This window comes from Furipterus horrens, unplaced genomic scaffold (genome assembly GCF_987537825.1).
Source record: "Furipterus horrens unplaced genomic scaffold, mFurHor1.1.pri manual_scaffold_8, whole genome shotgun sequence".
Lineage (NCBI taxonomy): Eukaryota > Metazoa > Chordata > Mammalia > Chiroptera > Furipteridae > Furipterus > Furipterus horrens.
This window is the reverse complement of record NW_028327178.1, coordinates 89,964,586-89,981,551: the sequence shown is the minus strand read 5'-3', so window position 1 is coordinate 89,981,551 and position 16,966 is coordinate 89,964,586. Positions and strand designations below refer to the sequence as shown.

At 38.5% G+C, this 16,966-nt stretch overlaps 1 protein-coding gene across 2 annotated transcripts in view; it reads right to left on the bottom strand.

Annotated features, from left to right (window-relative positions):
- Window positions 1–16,966, bottom strand: part of TPX2 (TPX2 microtubule nucleation factor) — a 49,688-nt gene that overhangs the window by 6,904 nt on the left and 25,818 nt on the right. For both annotated transcript variants that reach the window (XM_090286196.1, XM_090286197.1), the window contains exons 6-13: window positions 14,932–15,060; window positions 13,719–13,847; window positions 12,446–12,567; window positions 11,327–11,478; window positions 10,140–10,311; window positions 8,040–8,181; window positions 7,169–7,385; window positions 298–390 (exon numbers count right to left, since the gene is read on the bottom strand). In XM_090286196.1, the coding sequence (XP_090142322.1) occupies window positions 298–390; window positions 7,169–7,385; window positions 8,040–8,181; window positions 10,140–10,311; window positions 11,327–11,478; window positions 12,446–12,567; window positions 13,719–13,847; window positions 14,932–15,060 (1,156 nt within the window). The remainder of the gene's footprint in view (window positions 1–297; window positions 391–7,168; window positions 7,386–8,039; window positions 8,182–10,139; window positions 10,312–11,326; window positions 11,479–12,445; window positions 12,568–13,718; window positions 13,848–14,931; window positions 15,061–16,966) is intronic.

Genomic DNA, 16,966 nt, shown 5'->3' with positions numbered 1-16,966 from the left:
TCTTTGTCTCTCTCTCTAAAATCAGTCAATAAATTTTTTTTTTAATGTCCTTCAGTGAATGGTGACAATAGCTCAGGCAAAACAGAGTGCAAGGATCAGCAACTTTTGATCCACATTATAATGCTCTAATAAGTTGCAAACAGTTGCCACTATAAGACAGAAAATTCATACCCTTACCAACTTTGATCTTGGAGGAGCGAAAGTGATAATCAAATGTTTATGCCTACTGTTACAGAAAGAGTAATGCTTAGATTGATTATGCAGAAGGAAGAAGAAACCCCCATCCCAGGGAATCACCTCATCATTGGCAGGCATTCGGATTCTGTTCTTTAATGCAAAGGCCGGTGATTTGGGGACAGTGATTGGAAGTACTTTCTTTTCAGGAACACCCTGGAAGGAGTAAACAACTCAATTAGACATCCCGGAACAATCTCCACTAGTTAAGATTAAATCCCTTTCTTAAAGGGAAGTTCATATACCAGCAATAAAAAAAAGAGGCTAACATTTCAGTATGTCATTATTTACCCAACTAAGACAAAGGTATTATCTGATCTGCAGGAGTACTCCAAAGGTGGAATACCATGATAGAAGAGTGGCAAATAATAAGGATATAGTTTTGAGTTATATATTCAGTAAATAGAATATCATAAAAATCTTTTTCATAAATACCAAAAAAACACTCACAACAGAAAACAAACTAATGCCAGTATTTTATTGTATCTCTTCCTTTCTATAGAAATAGAAATCACTCAAAAACAAAATAAAAAAGATGTTCTTTCTATAAGCACTTTCTGATTCTCATAGAATTTATACTCTGTCATAAATCTGGAAATTAACACTAACTATAAAATGTTATCTCTTGAGCTGTTGTTTTGAATAAAGTGCATGACCAGATCAATTAAAAAAAAAAAAATCCTGTGACATGCTTGCTTCCCCATCAGCTCTCAATTCCACTTCCTCTCTAACCCTTCACCGCTGCACCACAGGCCACACCATCAACTGCCTATTCCATTCACCAGCCTTCTAATAGTATTTTCAGCTTTGCATCTCATTCTTCCAATCCTCTGTATATAGTCAAATTATTTTTCTAAAACACATCTGATAACGTTACTTCCTGACTTAAAATTCCTGAATGGTTCCTACTGCCTACCTGTAACAGCAGAGCAAATGCCTTGGCATGAAGTACAAGGTGTTTCGTAATCTGGTTACCTGCCTGACTCTCCAGCCTCATCTCTACGCACAACCCTCCAAGCACAATGAACCACTGGCAGCTGCCAAAATGTAACGCTGGTTTTCCACTCAACACCCTTCCTGGTGCATGCTCCATCTCTCAGATGCTGAGAAGTACTTAACCCTTCTTTTCAAGCTTCCACTGAAGCATCTCTTCTTCATAAAGCCTTTCAATAGATCTCTCCAACTCTCAGAACCTACAGAACCGACCCCTCTCTCCCCTGTGTATAGTTCCATCACAGTACATATAAAATTTCATTGAACTGGTTTATTTAGATATTCATTTCCTTGTGTTATAACCTATGAGAGTGGGGACTGGTATTCCATCAATCCCTAGCACCTAACAGATACCTTGGCAAGTATAAAGCCAAGCATTCAGTACATGTTTGTTGAATGAATATAGTAAGACTAACATAATTTATACCTTGGACTCTAAGACTCTAATTTACATCTTGGGAAACTTCTTTTTAATCCCAACAATGCTGCAAAACTGCTCAAAGCATGTTTGGAATCTCTTTCTTACTTAGAGTGGCTTTTAAAGCCAATTTTTGGACTATTCAAGGTAGCCACTCAATCTTTACTTTTAATTAAACAAAACAGTTTTCAGATCTATTATCTTGAACTACCCTGAAGTGTTAGTTCCAAATGGCTTTAGATGAGCTTCTAAAAGCAAATTAACCTTTGAAATACTAAGACTGCCATCACTGAAAAGATCCAAAAGATAATGTCACAAGATCTAAGACAAGTGGCTTTTCCAAAACGTTTTGCACAATACCAATCATTGGAAAAAAATCATACCCCACCAAGCTGAGCACTATAAAGGGAATGCTCAATCTGCTGTGAAAGTTCTTATGTTTCCTAAATAAAGCCGGGATCTCTAGCATAGTGAAACCCAATGTCAGAACTTGTAATCTGAGTGACAAAAGTCCATGAAATGGGGTTTTCAGATAAGGCTTACCATAAAACAACAACAAAACCTGTTGTTCTGCAACATCCTGGACAAGCAGACAGCAGCCTCTTACTGAACAAACCCAGGACGCGCAGGACTGAGAGCACTGAGCAGGGGGCCAGGGGTCTGGTCTCACCCAGCCGTTCCAGCTGCTGTAAACTTAGGCATATTAGATAGCGGGAAGATCTTGGATTTTTGTTGTTTTCTTTGTAAATAAATACCTGAGGACTCATTTCAATCTAAAATAATGCCTCTTCTCCTATTTTTCTCCTCTCTAAATCCACCCCGCAGAGAGATGTGCATTTTAAAAGAAAAGCAATGGAGGCCCTGGCTGAGTAGCTCAGTTGGTTAGAGTGTCATCCCAATACACCAAGGTTGCAGGTTTTATCTCCAGTCAGGGCACACATATAAATAAGTAGAACAACAAAACAAAGCTTCTCCACCCTCACTTTAAAATGAATTTAAAAAAATGTTTTAAAGCAATGGAAACCTGTAATAAGCAAGCCATGAAAGAGATATTTACCAGTGGGATCCTCATAACTAGTTGGGAGAGAGGGAAAAGTGATTTATGAAAACCAACTTTGCAGCAACTATCCACCCACACTTCATAAAGAAAAGGAAACTGGGTTTCTAAAAACAAAAAGGCTTCTTGTTTTGCTATTTTAAGTTTTTTTAGTTATAAGCTCCTTGAGGGCACGGATGTTGCCATTTGCATTCCACTGCACCCTCCAAGGCACCTACAAAAGGTAACTTGTTCAATGAACATAGGTTGATTTATTTGTTTATGTCAATCTGCTCTGTGAAAGCTTTGAGGACCAGGGCTGTTTCATGTTCCATCTCTGAAGTTCCAGGGTCTAACACAGGCGGAGCGTTTGTGCTTGGACCGCCACTCACTCAGTTATCCAATATTGGAGTGTCTACGCTGTGACGCTAGGTTCTGGGGATACAGCAGTGAACAGTGCAGACAGCCACAGTCTCTGCTCTCAGGGAACTCAATTCTAGTGGAGGAAAGAGTATGAAAAAGTAACAAATCAATTACTCCCTGATTTGCACCCGTGAAACCTAGCAGAGTATGGAGCTAAAGTATAATGGGGGTAAGCACATCTCCCCCTAAGGCAGAATATGCCCCCAACTCCCCAGGGACAAGTTCTCAGGCCTGTTCCAGGGTAGTTAGGAAATTACTGTGTAGCAATGTTATCTCAGGGAGTATGGGGGCGGGGGGAGCAGACTGGTCTCCCCAAGTCGTCCCTAAAATAACACTGCTAAAATTACTCACTGGCCTCACTGACACCGTATCCACCTCTGTGGTGCCCAGCTCCCCCGCTGGATGTCGGCACCAAGTTCACATTTCACACCTTGGAGCTCAAGGCTTTCATCACTTCACCTCTCCCTCAGGAGCCCTTATTTCATCTCTGCCTCCCGGCCCACTGCTGCCCAAGCCTGCTGTCTCCTTGCCACCTCTCAACCACAGGTGGGAGAACATAGGAAACGCCATAAGGACACAGAGACAGCGAGCTTCAGCACCCAAAGGACATGAATGGGGAACAGTGGCAGGCAGACAAGCTGCATTTGGGCTCTGGGAGGCAGGCTCTTCTGTGCTACTATAAAAGTCCAAGACTAGAAGCTAAGAGACCTAATCTCAGTTCTGCCACCAACTTTCAAAAATGGGCAAGCCACATACCTCTTCCACAGCCTCCCTTTCTAAAATATGAAGAGAGTGAAAGAGAAAACATCTTATGTCTCCTGTGCTTTGCTCTCTAGAAACCAAGAATTGACATGAAATCACTGGAAATTTGAGAGAGCTGCAAACAGCTAGTATCAAACTCAAAAACTGTTTGCCAAAATAAGCAATGATAACAGCATTATAGGACAGAATGATAATACTTAAGAAGATGACAGTGCAAATCCTGGTTCTACATATTAGACACCTCTTCAAGTGTCTCTTTCCTCATCTGAAAGATAGGCATAAAAATAGAACCTACCTCTTAAGAGTTATGAGAAATAAATAAGATAATCTACATAAAACACTCAGTACAACGTAAGCATGCAGTAAAAGTTATTACTATTAACCATATGACTGCTTACTGTGTGTATCAGACACTAACTCCTTCACACAGCTCTCTCATCTATGCTGCACCTAACAAATCAAAAACTCAGGGGATGGGGCCCAGGAACCTGTTTATGTAATAAGATCCCCAGAGGCTTCTGAGAACCAGCAGGATTTGGCAAACACTTCCCTGCAGCATAGCACCACTTCAATTCACTCTCATTCTTACTTAACTTAACGCTTTGCTGATCTGTTTATCCAGAATTTTCAACAAGACATAACCTGGTACAACACTTCTCTAAGATCTCAACTAACTTCTAATGAACTCTAGTCACCCTCCCCCTCTTAACACTTCTCCTGAGTATTTCCAAAGTACAACCTGCCAAACCAATTTCTGAAATCAACATTTCTAGAAATGGAGTTAGGTATGACTGGTGATATGGCAGAATGTTAGGTGAAATATAGACTTTTTTTTCATAACCACAGTTTCTTAAGAGTCCTCTATTTTATTAAAGAATGCTCCAGCTCTGGCTGGTGTGGCTCAGTGGATTGGGTGCTGGCCTGCGAACCAAAGGGTCACCGGTTCAGTTCCCAGTAGGAGCATGTGCCCGAGTTGTGGGCTGGGTCCCCAGCTGGGGGGGGTGTGCTTGAGACAGCCAATCAATATTTCTCTCTCTTTCTCCCTCCCTTCTCCTCGCCTTAAAAATAAATAAGTAAAATCTTTAAAAAAAAAGGAAAAAAGAATGCTCCAAGAGTATGGACCCTGGAACCATATTACCTGGACTCATATCCTAGCTCTGGCCTTGGCTAGTCTGTTACTGGGGCAAGTTATTTAATCTCTATATTTCCTAACCATGAAATGGATTGGTAATACTACCTATAGTGTTTATCACATAGGGTTATTATGAGAATTAAGTTATTATATAAAGAGCTTAGAATAAAACCTGGTACATAATAAGCTTTACATTAGTAGCTATTATTGTTGTTTTCATGACAAAATGTTCTGGTTTCCATTTACACAATGATTTAAGTGTTTCCTTTAAAACCACTTTAAAAATGAGTTGATTTTAAGAATACATAAAGTCAATATTGGTATATGAGATACAAGGATATAGCAAAATTGAAAGAGTGGCATGGGAATTAAATAAAAAAACAGAAACTTGTAGCAAGGGGAAAAGACAGGAGCTTGGGAGATGCTGTTAAAAACGAGGTGCCAAGTGAATGCTACAGAAGGCCTGAGCAAGTCATTTTCTTCTCTGGGCCTTGGTTTTCTAGCATGTAAAGTGAACACATTGAGCGAGTCCTCCTGGCTCTTAGGATTCTGAACTCTGCACATAAATCTACATTTCCCTTGTATTCAGAACACTGATTGCTCAGTGGGTAATGACCAAGATGGCACAGCTCTTACAGATTAGTCACTTAGGTAAGAAGAGTTTTCTTAAAGGTTGGTGTAACAGCCTTGGCCAGTGTGGTTCAGTTGGTTGGAACAACATCCTGTAAACCAAAAGGTTTTGCAGGTTCGATTCTTTGTCAGGGCACATATCTAGGTTGTGGGTTCTGTCCCTGGTCAGAGTGCATGCAAGAGGCAGCTGACTGATGTTTCTCTCCCACTCTTTCTCCCTCCCTTCCCCTCTCTCTAAAATCACTAAGCATCTCCTGGGGTGAGGATAAAATAAATAAATAAAATAAAATAAAAAATTCGCTTTGAAAAAAAGTTGATGTAACACAGTTTAACTTTACAGCACATGTGTATTTTAGCAAAAAAGAAAAAAAAATTGTGATTAGAAAAGAGGTCTCATATGCAGAAAGCTCTCAACTGAAAGATATGAGATGGGAAGAGGGTAAGAACCATTTCTAAGCATTATCATGCTTTTTAAAGCCTGGAAAATATAACTTCAAATTGCTTCTGACTTAGTGCTAAGAAAACAGAATAAACAAAAGTACAGTTTCACTTGAAACCGTGGTGACTATAAATGGCAAGCACAAAAGAGGACAGGAGAACAGTGTTCTTAGTAACTGAACACAGGTCAGTCCAAACCGAGGGAAGAGGGTATTTCCTCATCTGCACGAAAATACATCTAAAAACCATCTCTGCACTTACGTGGGTGCTGAACTCCATCACTTATTCTTAGACTGTGGCATCACTTTCCCACCATCAAAATAAAGTAACCCATTTCTCAGACCTAGTTTCCATTGCTCCTCTTGATATATATAGACTTTCTTCCAGCTTTCCTGACCCACTCAGTTTCCAGTAGCTGTCCCAAGTTTTCCACCTTCAGGCTTTTTTTATGTCACTCTTGCTGTCTGGAATGGCCCATGAGTCCATTTCATTGCATTTCTACAAGTCCAAATTCTATCATATAACAGAGAGCCACTATAATGACGTTTTAGGATCACGGATGCTGGAGCCATAGTGCCTGAATTCTTATTGTTGCTCCACCATTTACTAGCTGAGTGTCAAACGACTCATCACAAACTGGTGATAATTAGAGTAAACAACCTGGAGTGGCCATGGTTGAAATGAATAGCTTAATACATAAAAAGGGCTAGTGCAGGACTTGGCACATACTCAAGTGCCAGTTATTATGACAGTGATGACAAAGAAGACAACTACACACATTGTCAAGGATCATGTTAAATGCTTCTTCTTCCCAAAATCATTCCCTGAAACTTCTATCTGAAAGAAATCATTATCTCCTTTGAATTCCTATAGTACTTTTAACTGTCATCTCTCTTAGAACACTTCTGTCTCATTTTATACTCACACATGATGTCTCCCTTATTGAACATTGTTTCCTGAGGGCAAAATCCACCTCTGATGGGTCTTCTTATCACCTACAACTCCTAATATGATGCCTGATCATGGTACCTATCCCAGCATGTATAAATGGGTCGATATCTGGTCATGAGCAGGACAAGTTTGCCAATATCCAGGGCCTTACCACAACATCTTCCAAGATCTTAGTCGGGCAAGGTTTGGAATGAAATTCAAAATGTTCATCCTCTGATTTCTTCTTTGATTCGCGCTCCTGGATTCTTTTCTCAATCTCCAAATCAAAGCCAATAGGCTGAGTGGGTGGCTTCACAGGTGGTTTCTTGGGCAAGATAGGCCCACTGTCAAGAATTCTGGGATCAAGTTCCCGTGCTTTGAATTTATATCTGTAAGGTGAGAGTTTAAATGACAACCACACACACACATACACACATTTTAATAAAACGAAAACTACATAAACAAAACCCAAAAAAGAAAAACAATAATCATTAAGGTTAGCCATCACTCAGAGCAAAATTTCTCTCCACAGCCATTATCTTTACTTCTAGAACAAAGAATAAATGAGAAAGAAAGTCCTAACATTCCCACCACTTTAAAGACTGGGGTTTCTCTTCACAGAGGAAGCTTTCCCCCTCCTCAAAAGAAGTACAAAAAGAAATGGAAGAAGGATACAGGCGACAAATACCAGTGCTAACCACATTAAGTTCCAGTTTTCTGCCTTGAAGAACTCCTTGGGCAGCCTTGAAAGGGTGGGACCTATCTAAACTAACCTCAGAAAACACTCCCCAACTGGAATCATAAGTAATTTCTCCCACCCCAACCTCTGCATTAGCTTTTTACCAGCTTTACACTCCAGGACATTTCCATATTCCCACTTCCAAGCCTTTAAACAAAGAAGCAGGGGAACAGCCTGCAGAGCCAGTAACTCAAATACCATAAATTCCAACAGCATGAAAAATAGCAACTGTTCCCTTACAGAACTGACAGGATATCAGGCAGGTTCTCGGAACTCTTCCTCAAATCCTGCCAGGGGTACTTACTGTTGCAGTTTCTCGAGCTCCTCAGCCTCCTGATCCGCTGAACTTTTGCAGGTCACAGGCCTTGTGCGCTGTTTGGTGAGCAACATAGGAGTCTGTGGGTCTCGGGAAATCTTGGCCACAGCAAATTTGGAGGGTAACAGAGCTGTAAACCAAGATCACAGACATTCACTTGGCTCCCCAAGACCCCGTTAACCCCTTGACTCACCACAGAGCAGCTGGCCCTCCACACTCAGCTCAGTCAGGGGTATGACGAAGGTAGCCTTTGATCTACTATGATCTTCTGAATTTAAAAAACACTCATGTCTAATGAATTCCTTATCACTGCACAGGCTGGTACTGCCCTTCTATTGAAAATGCCAACTATTTTACTTGTTAGTGACAAGTAAGATTTTTATATATTCTAGCTTTAAAATAAGGCCTTTCTAAAGACCAAGTAATAATTCCCAATTTTTTAAACTCCCTAAAAGCATCTATATCAAAGTATCAAGACTACCTCTCACAGAAAGACAAATGGAGAAAGTAAAAAAAAAAAAACTATGTCAAAGCATCAATATTAAGACCATCACCCAGCATTACCCAATAAATTCAATAAACATTAAAAAAAAAAGAAAGGAAGAAAGAAAGGAAACAAAAAAGGCCATCACTACCATTCATAGGAAATATTGATTTGCCTGGTCAAGGGCAACCGTGTCAGTTTTCAAAATTATATGGAACGAGTCTTCTGATTTAGAAGTTATCACATAAGATAAGAAGGTAGAATCCAAATCTATTTCTTTTATAACTAAGCCAGCCTTCAAGTATACATATAACCGTTATTTACCGATAACTATTGAGAGTTTTAAATAAAAATTACAGAAAATAATTTTTATTTCTATTTTCCAGGGCTGAGATTCTAAGAGCAGGACATACAGACTCTAGAAGTCATATATTATGAGCAACAATAAAATAAATAAATAAATAAATAAATAAACAAATGGCATATATTATTTGAAAAGTAATGTTTAATATTTAAATCTCCATTAGGTTAAAAAAGACACTTTATTATTTTCACTAACATAAAACTTGACAAATGGCTATTAGAACAAAATAACCGTATTAAGAAATGCTGTACTTAAAGGAACTTGTCTGCCTACCTAACACAGCACTGAACAATGCCTATGCAGGGGCAGAAAAAACTGAGACCTTCAAAGGCAAAACAACCAGATTCTGCTTTGCTCATAATGTTAGTCTTATACTCCGAACAACCATTTTATACCAACTATTTCCTCAAACTTCTTTAATTTTCTTCCTGTGGTAATTATTTTTATAAAAAAAGAAGCTATTAGATTAGAATCCTCTCCTCTGTTCACCACCAAATCTATACATGCACTTGAATTCATTCCTCTCACTCTTCCAACCTCCTTTCAAAGAATGACCAGCCCACCTGTGCCAAGACCCCTCCTCTCCCTGGCGGCAAAGGGATTTAACCATTGGTTACCTCCTTTTTCTCCTCTATCTCCCACTTCAGTCCCTGCCAGGAACTTCTCAGTATGCAGACATGCTCTCTCTCCCACCTCCTTTGACTCTGTCATCTCCCTCCACATTCACAGCACTTAACAATATTTTGTAATAATCTGTTTGTTTATCACTTTCACTGAATTGGAAACTTAATGTTGAGTAGCACCAAGTCCATTTTGCTCACTTCTATGCCCCTAACACCCAACAAAGTACCTGGTTTGTAGTGGTAAAAAACTTGCTGAATAACTGAACAAAAAGCACAACCTGAAATGAACAGAATGCTTCATTTTCTCTTGGTAGATAAATGCCTTGCAAAGATATAGCAAAGATATCCTTGATGTATAATAATACATCAGGTAACCTTGATTCCCCTTGGCCCATTACTGACCAGGAGGATCAAGGTGGCTGACTGGCATAAAAGTGGTCAGACAGCTGGGTGGTTTGAGAAATGCTCAACAATATATTAGTTGTCTGCATGTAGGCGCATGCCATACTTCAGTTCAAAAACTAGGATTTCAACTAAAGGTAAATCTGTGCCTAAGATGTAAGCAAAAGGACATTTAGGAATACCCCAGCCAGCTAAAATAGCAGTAAGAAACTTACTAATATCATCCTTCTTGCTCCTCAGGTGATACCTGTTAGGGGTTCGTTTATAGAAGGCTTCAACTTGTTGCGCAAGAGGCACATACGAAGAAGTTGTTTCATCAAACGTTCTTTTCTTTCCTTGGGACAGGTTGAAAGGCTTTATAATGGTGCATCCCTTTGTCACTTGGACCTGTAAAGAAAATTGTTGCCCAAATGAAATGTTATAAAAGCTCCAATCTGCCACAAGTCATATATTCATCACAGATCAAAAGAAAAGGGCCCATGTAAAACCAGGATTATTATACTTAAGTCTATCAGTCCCTGAGCACAAGTTTTGAGCAGTCTAGTCCCATCTTTTTAAAAAAGGAAGAAAGGATCTAGCACTTAGCAAATTGTTCTGTTATAGTACATAAAGTAATTTTTTTCACAGATATGTTAATGTTTTGAAGCAATCAAAAGCAAATCTTATTAGAATTAGAAGGAAAAAAAGCTTAAAAGGCAGCCTATCACCAATCCCATTAAAAAAAATTGATAGGGCTTCTGGGAGTGGATCAGCTCAGGCAACTGCCCGAATCAGACTCTCTCTCACACACTCCCAAAAACTGATTGTTGAAGAAGCCTGCTCCTTGGACCATTGATTTTGATTAAACTGGTGTCTGACTGGAAACAAAACTCTTCCAGAACCTACATTTCAAAGAAAGCAGCACACCCCAGGGATTAAGACTGAAGACTGACTTCAACAAATGATGATGATGACTGAAACTGCAAGTAGAGATTCTTAGTAGCCGAATTTTTACTTAGGATTGTTATTGTTTTTGTTAGTGCTCTGGTAATAAAACTGCACAAGATTTGAGTGGTCTGCCCCAACCCCATTTTTCCCATAAATGCCATTATTTATTTTGTACACAGTTTTGCAATCACAAGATTTTTTTCAAGAATTTTGTAACAGCACAAGCTGTAACAAGCCTGTGCTTACCCATAATTCTATGTGTTTTATGTAAATTCTCAATTCAGTTTCCACAGCAACTTGACAAGATGGTTCCCAGAGAGGCAGTGATTTATCCAAGATCACAGAGCTAACAAGGGGCAAAATGAGGATTTAGATCTTGATTCAATTTTATTATTCTAAGTAGTGACCACAAATGCTACAGCTGAAATCCTCAATGAATTGGTAACAGGAACATTCACTTAGTCCATCAACTTACAGGAGAGGGAGGATGCTTTCGTAGTTCAGATATAAAGTTCACTTCCTTATACTCCTCCTGATTCTGAGGATGTTGTTTGATTCGCTCCTCTGTGCGAAAGTGGAAGTTGACTGATTTGGTTACCTGGCTCACTGATTTCTTCACAGGTTGCCCTGAGTGAGGAGCAGAGTAAAACACACAGATAACACTAAGAATACAGAATATTAGTGAGTCCCCTTTCAGCCAGTCATTTTGCTCTTTCTATTACCATGCATCTAACTTTGTTCACCCTCTACATATATCCCAATATTTGAAACAGTTCTCAAGGACACTAATATATGTGCCTTATTCACTGAGTTGGGTACTGATGGGTTTGAGGTCCTTCAGTCAGACACAAACTGTAAAGAGGTAGCACAGGAGAGAAAAACCCCTTCTCCCAGGTATGGCCACAGGTCTGAAGACACAAAGTAACTGAAATACTTTAGACAGGCAAAACTCTCAATTGACTGTAAAAGCACATTTAACCAAACGTCTAGAAGAAGGAAACCCTATAAACTGCAGAGGTTCTTCTTTCAACCCAGTAAGCAGGGCTTTATAGCTTCAACTCCTCCACCAATAACAACACTATGCCAGACCAAAGCAGAACTCTGACCCCTTCAGCTCCCTCAGTCATACTTCTCCTCCATAGCCACAGCTGAATTCATTCAGCTTTCTTTTCCTCTGCCTAAGATAAAATGAGAAAACAGCAACTAAAAACTGACCTGCCAAATTGCTTAATCTTGTGCCTTAATGCTAGCCCTTTTACTTTTTCTAACCAAAATAAACAGAAAGGAAAAAGGAGGGAGAAATTAATTCTACTTGAAGAAATGAAAGAAGTTCTCATGGGAAAAGGCTCAAAAGATGGGTGTGACAGACACAGAGAAACAGCATGCTCTAAGAAAGGTCCCACATATGTAAAATGTTCTAGGGAATGATCATTGGTATATAAATAGTACCCATGACCAGACTTCTAAATAAACACATTATGTTATGCGTTCTTCTGATCAAGAAAGTCTTTTTTGCTACAGAGACTTCAAAAAGACCCTACCAGGACCATGAAAGCACTCCTCATACACCAGACTCAATCAGAGCCAAGCTGACCTGCTCCTGCAAGAGCAAGCTTCTTGAATTCTTCGTTCTTTTTCCGCATCTCCATCACCTCCTGCTGCATTTTCATGCTCTTTTCCAACTCTTGCTCCTCGGTACTTTTTAGAATCTTCTGCCTAAAAGGTAAATCAATAAAGGAGATGAGAGGAGAGGAGAGGAGAAAGAGGCTCAATGATTCAAAATAATATAAAGGCATTATATAGATTAGATTTTAAAACTGAGAGAAAATAATCATCCAAAACAAAAAGGATTATCTAATAGAGCCATACTGACTTAATTAGATAATCTATATATATTCATCTTCACAGAATATTTGTGACTATTAAATCGGATAATGTTTCTGAAGTACTCAACACATAGTAAAAGTTCCAGTTAGAGAAGCCATTCTTAGTAATGAGAACGTCACTAGAAACACTAACAGATAAACAGAAAAGGAAAGAGACAATTCACCCAAGAGGAAATATGGAAAAGATGTTATACAACAGCAATACAATGTTGTCAGCAGTCAAGCAAATACAAATTTAAATAATTGGATGCCATCAGCAATATAACAATTAAATGGGGAACATTTTTTAAAGTAAAAAATTCAATGCAGATGAGAAAAGGAAATAAAAATATTCAAAGCTGATGGCACTGTAAACTCATACATTCGTTTCAGAAATAAAATTGGCAATATCAACAGCCATAAAACTAGTCATACCCTTTGATCAAGGAATTTCTTTCTTTACCCTGAGGAGACAACTCAAAAGAAAAAGCTCTGCCTATTAAGATGTTCACTGACTTTTACAATAGTAAAAAGTTGGAAACTGTATTTTCAACAAAAAATGTTTAAATATAATGAGAGGGTATTAACAATCTATCAAGAACGGTCAAATGTGAAGATTTTATAACAGCACAGAAAAAAAAATATCAAAGTTCCATAGTGAGTAAATAAAGCAAACCCAAAGGTTATTTATATACTGATTGTGAAAATACGTATTTTACTTGGATAAAGACCAGAAGGGAGCTTGGCAAAATACAAAAGCTCGATTTAGGCAGTAAGAACCTTTACATTTTCCTTTTATATTTATTTTAATTTGCTTTAATAGTATAGTTTTTCCAATGTTTTAAGACTTGAGTGATCACCAGGATGTAAAACAATTCACCTCACCATTAGAATAGCCTTAGGAGCTTCTCAAGTTCCATGCACACCAAACAGACTGCAGATGTATGCATTTGTAATTTTACCCCATTGATGCTAATGTTTAAATTCAGGAAAGAAGCATACCTTACAGGGGGTATACAAGGCACAGCATGTCTGCCCTTGGCTTTCTCTGGGGAAGGCTCATTCTTTCCAGACATATCTTGATGAGCACTACCATCTTCCTCTTCTTCTGGCTTCTTCTTATGGTTAGAACTTGAGTTCAAAAGAACAAAACATATCCTCTTAATTCCCTAAAGCATACCCTGCTCTAGCCTACTCCCCAAATCTATCACAGAGGACTTAAACCTTTGAGTGCCAATGTTGCTGTGAGTGACGCTGACAAATTTTCCCTAAAGCGCCAGTGTTGCTCCCAATGACTTTTTTCGATGGCTATAAATATAAATAACAATGGAATAATTCATATTTTATGTTTTGTTCTCTTCTTTTTGTACCTCAGGTTATATATTGATTTAATTTTTTCTCACGTTAATCCAAATTTCAAACTACACATGGTACTCAAAGGGTTAAAATTTTCTCACTCTTTAGGACAACAAACATTCTCAACCACAAGATTCTTCCACTAGTATCACCAGATCATATATACCAATGGCTATAAGGGGTAAACTTTAAGAACACAATAGAAGTCAAAATAACAGTTGTTCGGTGATGGTTCTTGAGGGTAGGACTGATTCCAACTGCTCATCGTCGACTGCACAAACAGCAGAAAGCTAGCTGCCTTCCCAATACGTATTCCGTTTTCTTTCTTATTAAAACTCCAATTTTGTTTGGGGCGAAGATGTATGAAGGTAAAAGTACTGTACTTGGTCAACAACCTCTACTGCAACTAGGCGGAATCCGTGACACAGTTAGACTACTGAGATATCTCAGTAGGGTTTCTGGAAAATATTTCACTTTTGGGGTATGGGTGCTATCCCTCTTTCTTTGCTTCCTTGTTCTCCTGAACATGGGTGTGACACCCAGAGATCTAGCAGCTATCTCGTGGGAGCAAGGCAAGAAGCACGAGGAGGAAGCTAAGAATCACAGAGCAGCCATCTTGAACAACAAGCAAGAAATAAAAGCAAAGACTCACAGAGATGCTGCCCTAGCATTGTTCAGCCACTGAACCAAAGCCAACGACAAACTTTTGTGAAGCAAATAAATAACTACCCTGTAAACCACTCTAGCTGAATAGATAAAATGCATTTCTAACTGAAAAAAATAAGAGCACCATACATTCTGCTTACAGAGCAAACAGGGGTAAAACCTATGCCAACTGACAGAAGCTGTGGTTACTTACACTTTCATTCTTTTGGGGGGTGGAGTTTCACTGATGATTACAGGATTAGAACATCTCTTAGCTTTCGTTTTCACATGGTGTTTTTCCTTCTGTGCCAAATCCTTCCGAGCAGAGAGTCTAACAGAACGTCTATGGTAGAAGAATTGACAAAATTTATCTGAAATAAATATATCTTCTACAGATACGTAATTGTTCTTCAGAAATGTGAAAGTATGTTAAATTATAAAGGGCTATAAAAAGTTCAGTGATATTATTTCCACTCTAAAAATCTAATCTATCCTTATATTATTGATAGTTTTTGAAATACATTAGTATTTATAAACTAGAGCTCAATAAAGCTAAGTTTTGTTTTGTTTTTTAAAGCTATTGGCAATCACCTAGCAGAATTCCCTCCTTTTATAAGTAAAATTAAAAGTCAAAAAAGATGAGGTGACTTGACCAACCCTGTTACATAGCTAATTGCTGGTAGAATTGAAATTAGAGATCAGATCTCCTGGAAACTGACCACATTTTATTTCCTCTTTTTTCTTTTAGCCAAACCCCCCCCTTTTTATTAGAATATAACATATACCAAAAAGTGCACCAAACAAAAATTAAATTAAATGATTACAAAGTGAAATCTCATGAAATTACCACTTAGGCCAGCGGTTCTCAACCTGTGGGTCATGACCCCTTTGGGGGCGTCAAACGACCCTTTCAACAGGGGTTGCCTAAGACCATCAGAAAACACATATATAATTACATATTGTTTTTGTGATTAATCACTATGCTTTAATTATGTTCAATTTGTAACAATGAAAATACATCCTGCATATCAGATATTTACATTACGATTCATAACAGTAGCAAAATTACAGTTATGAAGTAGCAACGAAAATAACTTTATGGTTGGGGGTCACCACAACATGAGGAACAGTATGTATTAAAGGGTCGCGGCATTAGGAAGGTTTAGAACCACTGACTTAGGCTAACAAAACAGAACACAGGCCGCAAACAGCAGCTTCCTTGACTTGTTCTATAGTAACTGTTACTTTAAAAAAAAACACAATTTACCATATAAGCATGCATCCCATAAACATAGTACATTAGTTAGGAAAGAAACAAAAATAAATCTTCATATAATGTAATCAGACTGCTCCAAGTATTTTTTTCTGTCTGGCTTGTTTCACACAACATTATGTTTATGAGATTCAACCCCATTGATTCATGTAGCTTTAATTCATTGTTTTCAATGCTGCATTCACTGCAGAAATATACCACTATTTATCCAGTCGACTATTGATTCCCATGTCTCTTGATGCACATGTACACACACTGCTATTGGGTAAGTTAAGTTGTAAGATTGCTGCATCATAGGACATTGGTTTCCAATGTGCTTGTACCAATTTATGCAAGTTCATAAGAGTCTGCATTGCTCTACATCCTCCTGAATGCTAGGTATCATCAGATGATTTACTTTTACCCATATTAGTTCGTATGTAGAACTTCAGTGCAGTTTTAATTTGCTTTTCCTTGCTTACCAGTGAGACTGAGCAACTTTTCACGTATTTATTGGCCATTCGGTTGTCCTCCTTCATAAGCACTAGTAGTTCAAGTCTCTTGCTTGCTTTCTATGGGTTGTCGATCCTTTTCATCTTTTTTTATTTTTAACTTTATTTTTATTGTTGACCGTATCACAGATGTCCTCCCATTCCCCACCTCCACCCAGCCCTCACGCTCCTCCCTCCCTCTGGCCATCACCACACTGTTTTTGGTGTCTATGGATTAAGCATATATGTTCTTTGGCTAATCCCTTCACCTTTTTTCATCCAGTCTCCCCTCCCCACTCCTCTCTGACAGCTGTCTGTCTGTAGGTTGTCAATCCTTTTCTAATTCATTAGTAGGGATTCACTATATAGTATAAATATGAGCCCTTTGTAGTTTTATCTGTTATAAATCTTTTTCCACTATAAGAGTTGGCTTTTTACTCTATACTATTATTTGATTAGCTAAAGGTGCTCAAATACATCAACCCCCCTCCCCATTATGGTTCGTG